The following is a 10,466-nucleotide window of genomic DNA, read 5'->3' as shown; positions in this document are numbered from 1 at the left end:
TAAACATTATTTATGAATTAAAAATATTAATAAATAAATAAAACAAGGAATAAAGAATGAAAAAAAAAAATTTAAAATTAGAGAATGAAGAAATAAAAAAATAAAATTGATTAATTTAAATACTTAATAAATAAAAAATAAATAAAAAGATAATAAATAACTAAAATAAATTATACAATAATTATAAATAAAAATAATTGTATTAATTATTTGTGTTAACTATTAAAACTGCATACATTTATAACTATAAATATTTTTAGGCATAAATAAATTACAATAGTTTCTCAGCGGAGTTAGCAACAACATATGTATAATATTATAGCAAATATACTTGTATGTACATTCTAACATAATTGTTTTCATTGAAACTGATTAGTCTGGGTTCCAAGTAAGCACCACTAACTAATACACCTCTAACAATATGTCAAATAAACTGGCGCCAAGCACTTGTCTGCTCTCCTCTAAGTCTTCATACAACAACAACAAGTACACACACAGCCACGCCTCAAACAATGGCGCACAGCAACACAACAATTCCGCACTTGATTTAATCCTTTGGCTAAGCCACAATGCTGCGGTTTAAACAGTAGCTCAGACCGATCAGCGGCTTAGCCGTTCGTGAAATCGTTCGTTGAATGCAAAACACTCGAGAAGGTAAAGTACGAGGCAAAGAAGACGAAGAGCAATTAAGCGCGGCTTAACTGCTGGCAACAAGTGCAGCGTGACCGAGGGCCGCACGGCTCAGAAGTGACCAAGCCGAAATTGAGTTTTCGCAATCTTTTCGGTTTTTTGCTTTTGTTGTAGACAATCTCACGCTCGATTGAGTAAATCTTGGTTGCAGGCGAAACTCGGTATTCGATATGCCGATTTGGTGTGGATCCTTTGTGTGGTTGCTTTGAGGGCTCGTTGTTGGTCACTAATGATGTTGCACACCACTTGAACTTCTTTTTTAGTTGCAATCATTAATGTTGGCGGCGACAGGATAATCCCGGTATTCGCAACCAAAACCAAAACGCCTTACAGTAATACAAAGTACCGTTGCTGCGTATGTGAAAGGTAGTGTGTGTGAGAGAGGGAGAACGCGCGTAAGAGTTTGCAATGAATTTTTGGTGAAACATAAATTTTCCGGCATAAATTTTTGTTTGCAAATATTTTCAAGTTCTTGTGTTGTTTGTTGTACTTTGCAAGTTGTTGTTGTAGTCAGTTGTTGGTTATGTTTGTTGTAACTAGTATACCATATATATTGTTGCTGTTGGCATACGTTGTAGGCGTAGACGTTCGGTTACGGCTTTTACGTTCCTTTTGGTTGCTTTTAGTATCATGTTGTTGTTGTAGAGCTAGTTTATTTTACTTAAAGACTCTTTTGGTTCACTGGTAGTTTTTGTGCTCAAATTTGCTCATGTTGTTTGTGTGCGGTTTGCCGTTAAACGCATTGCGTGCAGTGTATGATTTGCGTTACCGTTTTTGCCTTGTTTACTTTCAATTGAATAAATTATTATTCAAATTGTTCCCGCTCCATCACGTATAATCCGTACGCCAGGTGCCCTGTGAATGAGAAAGCGGTGGAAAATGCATGAATTAGTTTGGTTGTTGTGCTGATTTTGTTGTTGGAGGTAACATAAGTAATAATTTAGAGTAATGGTAGAGAGCTTGGGTTGGTTCTATTTGATAAAAAAAAAGTAAGGGAAAATAAGAGTAAAAAATATTTTGTTTTAGAATAACGTAACGTACATAACTTAATGCTACTTATTTCCAGACTGTTTCTGCAATAATTGAAAAAATAAAATTCATTTCCATATTTAATTATAATTACAAACTTTATTTGCATTAAAAATATTAAAATATAATTTAGGAACATATATTTTTAAGAAATTTTTATATACTAAAAAAAATATGTATAGTTATTAGTGGTTTTTTTAATAATATATCAATTTTATTATTTATTTTTTTAATATCTTTAAATATGTTTTTAATAACATGTATCATATTACTTCAATTTGCATTTTTGCACAAATTTTTTATTTATTCAATTAATTTAAATATAAACAAGTAAGGAAGGGCTAAGTTCGGATGTAACCGAACATTTTATACTCTCGCAAAGTCAAATGGTATACTCGTTTGAGATTTCTTTGTGGATTGGCTGATATTTTCGGTAGAAGATCAACTATAGGCACTGGGGTCCACATATTTAGTACTTAGGGGAACTAACTGAACAGTTTTGGTTCGATTTAGACAATTTTTGGTCACAAGTTGGCATACATTAAACGTATTATTCACGCAAAGTTTTATCCCGATATAATCATTGTTGCTTGATATGCATAGTGGAAAGTGAAAGAATCAGATGGAATTGAAAATGGTATTATATGGGAAATAGGCGTGGTTGTAGTCCGATTGAGCCCATTTCCGCAATATAACATAAAAATATGAAAATAATGTTATGCACTGAATTTGGTTGAAATCGGTTAAGCAGATCCCAAGATATGGGGTTTCACCTAAAAGTGGGCGGTGCCACGCCTACTGTTTAATTTTGAACGCGGTTCCTATAAAGTTATCTCATACCATCCCAGAGATAAAATTTAATGTCTCCGGCGTGTTTAGTGCTTGATTTATCGCGCTTTTAGTAGTTTTTAACAGTACCGTTATATGGGGAGTAGGCGAAGTTGCCACCCGATTTGAACTATTTTCACACTGTGGGTAGAGGTTCTAAAACATTTGCTTCCAGTGAATTATGGAATTATATGAATTATTATAACATTAGCGGCTTAGGAGATATGCACATTAAACCTATTAGAGGCGGGACCACGCATACTTTACAAAAAAATTTTTTAACTGCAGATGAACCCCCTAATGTGATCCTGTGTACCAAATAACAGTCTTGTATCTTATTGCGGAGCTTAATAATGGCAATTTATACGTTTTTGATTAATGGCGTTTTGTGGGCGTGGCAGTGGTCCGATTACGTCCATCTGTAACGCAAACCGTCATACGGTACCAAGAAACACGTTTACCAAGATGCATAAAGATATCTCAATTTTTACTCAAGTTAAAGCTTGCACGGACGGACGGACGAACGGAAGGACAGACAGTCACCCAGATTTCAACTCGTCTCTTCATCCTGATCAGTTATACATATTTATACAACCCTATATCTAGCTCGATTAGTTTTAGGTGATACAAACAACCGTTAGGTGAACAAAACTATTATACTCTGTAGCAACATGTTGCGAGAGTATAAAAAGTATTTTTGATGAAAATTGTTTGGAAAAGAAATTATATCTTAATAAAAAATAATATAATATGTTTCACAAATTTTTTTAAGATAATTGCATATCAAACCATAATTTTTTCTTAAATATTTTTAAAAAGTTTTTAACATTTTTTTAAACAAATATGTTTTGAGAAAATTTTTTATGTGCATTTTTGCAAAAAATTCTAATTTATATAAAATTAAAAAAAAGCTTTTTGAATAAAGTTGCTTTGAAATATTTTTGAAAAATATAGTTTTGAAAACTAATTCGATTTGCATAAAAACTAGTAAAATATTTCTCATATATGTATTTTTTCAAACAATTATAATTATTAATTATTATTATTTATTATATTAATTAGTTTATTATATTAATTTTTTAAATATTTTCCTAAATTTCTATTTTTGCACAAAGTTCTTATTTATTAAAACTAAAAAGCAAAAATGTTTTTTAGAAAAGTTGTTTTGAAACTACCCTATAACTAACTATGCCAACTGGGTATTATACTCTGCAACTCTTGCAATTTGCAAAATTTTCTCTTTCAATTAGCTTTCTCTTAGCGCTTGCTCTTATTCATTTATATATTATATAAATAAAACAATAGAAATTTCTCTCTACTTGGCGTAATTTTCTTCAACTCACCATCGAACCCAAACCAAGATGGTAAGGCTGCGAATGTGGTACCACGCCGCCACCCAGTGAACCAGCTGTCGAGAAGCCGCTCTGCAAGCCACTAGAAGCACCTAAAGCGCCCATACCGCCGGTATACCAGCCGCCGTGCATGTGCGCATGTGCGGGATGTAAACCACTGGAAAGATGGCCATGTTGTGCTGGAAATCAAAGAAGAACAAAATAATACAAATTAAATACATATTGAAAAATAAACGGCAATTATGATGCATGCATTAACATACATGTATGTACTATATATGTATATGTATGTGTATATTATGTAATAAATTTATGAATTGTGAGTTAATATGCGAGCAATGATTTAATTTAATATAATTCATTTACTGCGAATAGTGGATATAAAATTGTAAATTAATGGAAATAAAATTTAAATATTTAATTAAAAATTTGTGAATTTGATTTTTAGTTCTGTTTTGCTGAAGTTTCAAAATTCAAAATATTGATGTTCAATTATTACCTAGAAAAAGTTTATGCATTTGCTTTTTTGTACTTTTTTTTTACTGAAATTTCGAAATTCCGGAAATTTGTTATTTTTATGTCTAATACATATGCACATATATGCCATTTAATATATTATATACTCGTATATATACCAAATCCACCCATTTAATATTTAATAATTTAAAACTAAATAAATTTTAGTAGTAATTTTTATGATTTTGTCTTGTCTAAATAAATGAAGCAAATTAATAAATTTTTTTTATAATTTTTTAAATTTTATTTTATTATTGATGTTATTAATTTTTTGTTTTTTATGCTATTCATAAATTTTATATAATTTAAATTTAATTTAAATGTTGTGTTTTTTTTCGGAATAATGTGAAATGTTACATTTACCCACTATTAATAATGTAATATATTTTTTTTTATCCTTTAATTAGTTAAATTTAATTTAGTTAATTTAAGTTACTTTAATTCAATTTGGTTTCTTTTCATTTTATTTTATTTTAATTAATAAGTTTTTGTTAATATGTTTACTCACCCATCGAAGCTGGGAAGCCGCCACCGAAACCTTTAGATGGATCGAGTGGTTTGAAATCGCCCATACCCAAGTGACTGCCAATGGGTAGACAAGGGCCACCCAAACCTTTCTTCTTCTTTGATTTCGACGACAATTTTCGATTGCGCGTTTGAATGCCCTCCTTTTTCATGGTTAGCGGGCGATTCACCTGGAAGCAAAAGAGAAATAAGTTAATTATTGATAATTTAAGCAAAAAGATAATATAATAATTAAAAATATCAAAAACTAAAAATTATAAAAAAAATTAATAAAAAGAACTATTATAAAGTATTTTTAGTGCTAATACTTAACTCATACCTAATTTTTTATATTTTATATTGTTTATATTAAATATTATTTTAATAAGAGTATAACTATAAGATTATTTGACCTTCAAATTTGAATGAAGAAAACTAGGCACCCCCAGTGTATAGTCAAATAGGCCAGTAATATATTCGGGTAAAAGCTTATTATATATGAGCGTTTGTTTTTTTATTGTTGCAAGTGTTCAATTCCATTTAGATTTTTACATACATACGTATGTATGTCCAAACGCATATATTTGCATTTGCAGCAAGCCGAAGGCAACCGAGACCACTTCCGCTCTTGTCATTGGAACTTTCAGTTACACTGTACCCAAATTGCTTGCCACACTGCATTGCAATATTTGCATTTATACTTAAACATATGTACATACATATGTATATATGTAGATATAACTACATAAGTACATATGACACTCTCTCTCAGCTCAGCAGTTATGCATTTAAACTGCCGTCGCTGCCGCTGCTGCTGAATTCTAGTAAACCATGCAATTCGCACTATGTGTAACCGGAAAAAATGAAACATTACAATATTTTTACATGATCAGATAAGCGACGCAGTGTGCGATTATTTTGACTGATATCGCTTACAGACGCTCTTAGGCGGCAGCAACGCAACCATAAGTACTACGCCCTTAACGGCAAATAACTGGTAGGTATACCTCAAATAGTGAACGCTACCTATATACCTATACTAATACATATATACTCACAAACACAGACAGGCAAGCGACAGCTTTTCAGCCAACCAAACAACCAGCCGGCTGAGGCGAGCGCACACCGCCTCTGCTGCCAGTTAACGCACCAACCAACGAACCGTTGCAGCAACCACCTTTGCCTCCATGCTACTATTTTATTTAATTCCTCTTTTCATTTTATATTATTCCATTTTTTTCTCCGCTTGTTCTACAACGGTGAGCTTCTAGTGTGTCGCTGCAGGACGATTGTACTACTCTACAATAAGTGTGTGTATATGTGTGTGTGTTTGGTGCCTTTGCATTTGTGTTTAAGTGCCTGCATATGCTACGCTATAGGCTTATCATTAGCGAAAAATCAGCGTTGATGTTAGAAATGCGCTTCATTGCGCTACAATTACAATATTAAGTTACTCTTTATCAGCGGCAGCTATTGCAGGAGGGCAGGAACGTTAGCTTACTGTGAGGCGAACAAAAAAGTACTCGCTTTTGCATTGAGCGCGTTAGTGAGGCGGTTTACTAGCCGTCCACCAACCAACCAGTTAAATGTGTAATGGAAAAAAATCAATGTATCTTTCAAATACCAGGGCGTGAATTACGTAGTTAAGTGGGTTTCATGCTGCGATATGCATATATACTTGGGCACAGTGGGCTGTTTTGTGCAAAAATCGAAACTTTTATTTTTAAAATTAATACTAGCGAATATTAAATAATAATTAAGGTATTTAAAGTCAATCTTCAAATATAAAACTATGATATACAAATAATAATCATAATAATCATTATATTCAAGTTATATAAAAATAAACAAACATAAATATGAGAAGCAGAAATGTTATTGCACATTAATTTACATAAGTTTTATTCAAGAAATTGTTTCAAGTTAATAAAAACACGAAACTCAGATTTTATAAAAATTTGACTGAGAGTGAATTTTGAAAGAATTACGTAATTTCGTTGTTTATTTATATGAGATTCGATCTCAAACAATAAGAAAGAAAAATAATTATCTAAGTTTTTTTAACAACTTCTATTAAATTTAATAAAATATTAAACACATATCTCAGAAATTATAAAAAATTGGACTGATAGAAAGAATTTTTAAAAAATTACATAATTATATTTTTTTTATTTACATATACGACATATAATATAATATCAAAGAATAAAAATAATTCTAAAACGTAGTTTTACAACTTTTGTTAAATTACTTTTTGGAAAAGGTTTTTAAAAATGAAGAAATTTGAATATATTTTATATTTATATACCGTAATTTGATTAATCTTTAAAATTTCGAAATTATAGCAAAAAGAATTTATATAAGAAAAACTTGGAGAACTAATTAGTTATTTTTGTTATATATAAGAGCAAATAAAAAAAACAATAAAAATAGTATTCAAATGTATTAAAATATTTATCACTTCGTGTTCTTAAAACTATCGAAATTTTTGTATTATATTTTCTCACTAATTCAAATAACATATACTGAAAAAAGCAAAGTATCGAATATTTAAACCATTAATTGTTAAACAACTTTTAATCAAAAAAAAATTAAATTTAAAAATATTGAATATTGAAATGTTTAAACTATTAATTGCTAAACAAATTTATATTTAAAGAAGTTGAAAATAAAAATTAATGAAAATTTATTTAACTAAATTTAAAAAATTTACTTTTACAGATAAAAAATTTAAACCGAAGCTATAATACCTTTCACAGATACAAAGGTTCCTTACAATAACTTGGTTCAGGTCTAATTTCGTGAATCGGCAATAAAAAATAAAAATTTTTTTCATGCAGGCACTTTACTCCGATCGTTCAGTTTATATGATAGCTATATGACATAAGGATCCGATCTAAAAAATTTTTTCGGAGATTATATTCTTGCCTTAGAAAAGAACTCATGCCAAATTTCGTCAAGATACCTCGTCAAATGAAAAGTTTTTCATGCAAGCACTTTACTCCGATCGTTCAGTTAATATGGCAGCTATATGTTATAGTCATCCGATCTGTTCAAGTTTTTCGGCGATTATATTCTTATTCTTCTTATTATTCAATAACTCATGCCTGATTTCGTGAAGATATCTCGTCAAATAAAAAAGTTTCCCATACAAGGACTTGCTTCCGATTGTTCAATTTGTATGGTAGCTATATGCTATACCGTTCCGACAAATGAGCAACTTCTTAGTGAGAAAAGGGCAGGTACAAAATTTCAGATCGATAGCTTAAAAACTGAGGGACTAGTTCGCATATATACAGACGGATGGACGGACGGACAGACAGACATGGCTAAATCAACTCAGTTCATCATGCTGATCATTTATATATTCCTTCTGGGTGTTACAAACTTCGCGGCAAACTTAATATACCCTGTTCAGGGTATAATTGAAAATTAAAAAAATTTAAAATTTATTAAATTAAACTATTTAATTTAATTTAGAAAAAGTTTATATTACAAATAATTTACAATTTATTAAATTAAATAATCTGTGTATATAATTAAATTTTCTTAAATATATAAATTTGAATTTGTTTAACAATGAAGAGTTTAAATAACTCAATATTTTGTTAGAGCTTTTTTTATTTTAATAATTCAATTTTTAAATTTTTGGAAATATGCAATAATACGAAATTTTCGATATATTTAAGAACAAAAATTAGTAAATATTTTAATATTTTTAATAAAACCTGGTTTTACGAAAAGCCAACTATTTCTGCACTACTCATTTGAGTTTTTGAGCAATTGTTGTTGCTGCTGTACTAACAAGCAACTCCAATGAATTTTCACTTGAGTTTTGTTGTTGTAATTTATGTAAAGCTGCCGCAAAGCATCGCAACGAGCAACAAACTGCATTGTGGCAATATTTTTCAAATTGCATGAATTTCTTATATAAAAACAACAACAACAATAAGAAAAAAGACCACAACAACTAGTTCTTAGCATTTCAACTACTTTTCAATAATTCCCTTTCAAATGGCAACAATTTCGCAGCGCAACGCGGTGATTTGCTTTGTAACTAATACATAGTAAGCAAGCAAAAAATTATGTAAAGCCCTTGGTTGTTGTTATTGTAGCTGAAAACTATCACTCAGTCGCAAATAAATTGTATGCAATGGTGTACCAGAAAAAAATTCGAAATAAAAGCGAAAAGTAGCAAAGTATCATTTACATATTCGCTCAGTCGCCCCTCAAGCGGCTTGAGAGGCAGGGGCAGGAAATCAGTAATAGTTGCTCCCTACTTCCGCACCATTAGCAGCAGCAGTAGCTGCATATACGCAACAAATGGACTGCATGCCGCATGCCGCTGTTCGGATGATGACAATTATTAGCGGCTCTTTGCGGCACGGCTTCGTTGCATTGTGCGCATTGTTGTATCGCTTATTGTTCCAATAAAGAGCGAAAGAGATTTGCGAAAAGGTAAATAATTGTTTGGGTAATTGATACTCTTTTCAGAAGTAGTTGCGCGTATATGGGCGTCTGAGATCCGGAGATCGGCGCTCGACACTTAGACGCTAAGTGAGGTGCTGTTGCATATATATATGTACATGTAAGAAAATGTGTGGCAGGATCAGCAGGAGTGGTGGCAAATGTTTATACGTATACTTGTATGTATGTTTTTGTTTGGCGCGTTGACAGTCGAAATTGCTACAATTTTCTGCGCAAACAATGCCAAGATCAAGCGGTAAATTGAAGAACGGATTTCTTAGCGACACATAATACACATTTACACATACAAATATTGCTGCGTGAGTTTACGTAAGTGTGTTCTCGTATTTGAAAATTTAAGAAGAAGTGAATTAGCTAAGACTCCTCGGCTACCAGCTGGTTGTTGCTGCATTTCAGCATATTTTTTTCTGCCATCAACACCTACTTTTTTCCGTCATTAATGCACTAATGTTATTAGCTATTATGTTGTGCTATTATGGTCATATTTTCGTGTTCGTTTTTATGTTCACTGCATTTTTTTGCTTTGCTTAATTTTTTCTTCCGCCTTTATTAACGTTTATGCTATCATTAACGCTTTTAAGTAATTTGTTAGTAATTTGCACGCGATTTCTTGTACGGCACGAAGATGAGGGCGATGAGAAAATGCATTCTACAATACATATATACATATGTACATATAGATTTATAAATAAATCATGGCAAGCATATATGCTTATATATTTTCATGAACACTTTTTTTCATATACACTGATAAGAAAGTTTCGCCTTGAGCTAAAAATAATGTGCGCTTAATAATTGAGCGCAAGTTCAAGGGTTAAACGTATGTAGAATTAGCTTCAAAAGCATTTAATTGATGAAAAAATTATGCAAATTATTAGTTTTATGTATATACCTGTGAAATAGTATACCATATAAATATATATATATTTTATGAAAATATGTGAAGCAAAGTAAACACTAAACAAAAAAAATTTAGTTTCGAATTCACTAAAGGTATCCTTGATAGGTGGATTTCTTATAGCATAAAAAAGTAAAAAAACTATCTCAATCTCAATGAGT

At 30.9% G+C, this 10,466-nt stretch overlaps 1 protein-coding gene across 3 annotated transcripts in view; it reads right to left on the bottom strand.

Annotated features, from left to right (window-relative positions):
* Nucleotides 1–219: 219 nt before the first annotated feature.
* Nucleotides 220–10,466, bottom strand: part of grn (GATA binding protein grain) — a 122,057-nt gene continuing 111,810 nt past the window's right edge. For all 3 annotated transcript variants that reach the window (XM_070105472.1, XM_036368804.2, XM_036368805.2), the window contains exons 7-9: nucleotides 4,924–5,110; nucleotides 3,891–4,078; nucleotides 220–1,545 (exon numbers count right to left, since the gene is read on the bottom strand). In XM_070105472.1, the coding sequence (XP_069961573.1) occupies nucleotides 1,519–1,545; nucleotides 3,891–4,078; nucleotides 4,924–5,110 (402 nt within the window). In that variant the 3' untranslated portion in view covers nucleotides 220–1,518. The remainder of the gene's footprint in view (nucleotides 1,546–3,890; nucleotides 4,079–4,923; nucleotides 5,111–10,466) is intronic.

Source organism: Bactrocera oleae, chromosome 2, assembly GCF_042242935.1.
Source record: "Bactrocera oleae isolate idBacOlea1 chromosome 2, idBacOlea1, whole genome shotgun sequence".
Classification (NCBI taxonomy): Eukaryota; Metazoa; Arthropoda; class Insecta; order Diptera; family Tephritidae; genus Bactrocera; species Bactrocera oleae.
The sequence above is the reverse complement of the archived record's forward strand: the minus strand, read 5'-3'. Positions and strand labels throughout refer to the sequence as shown.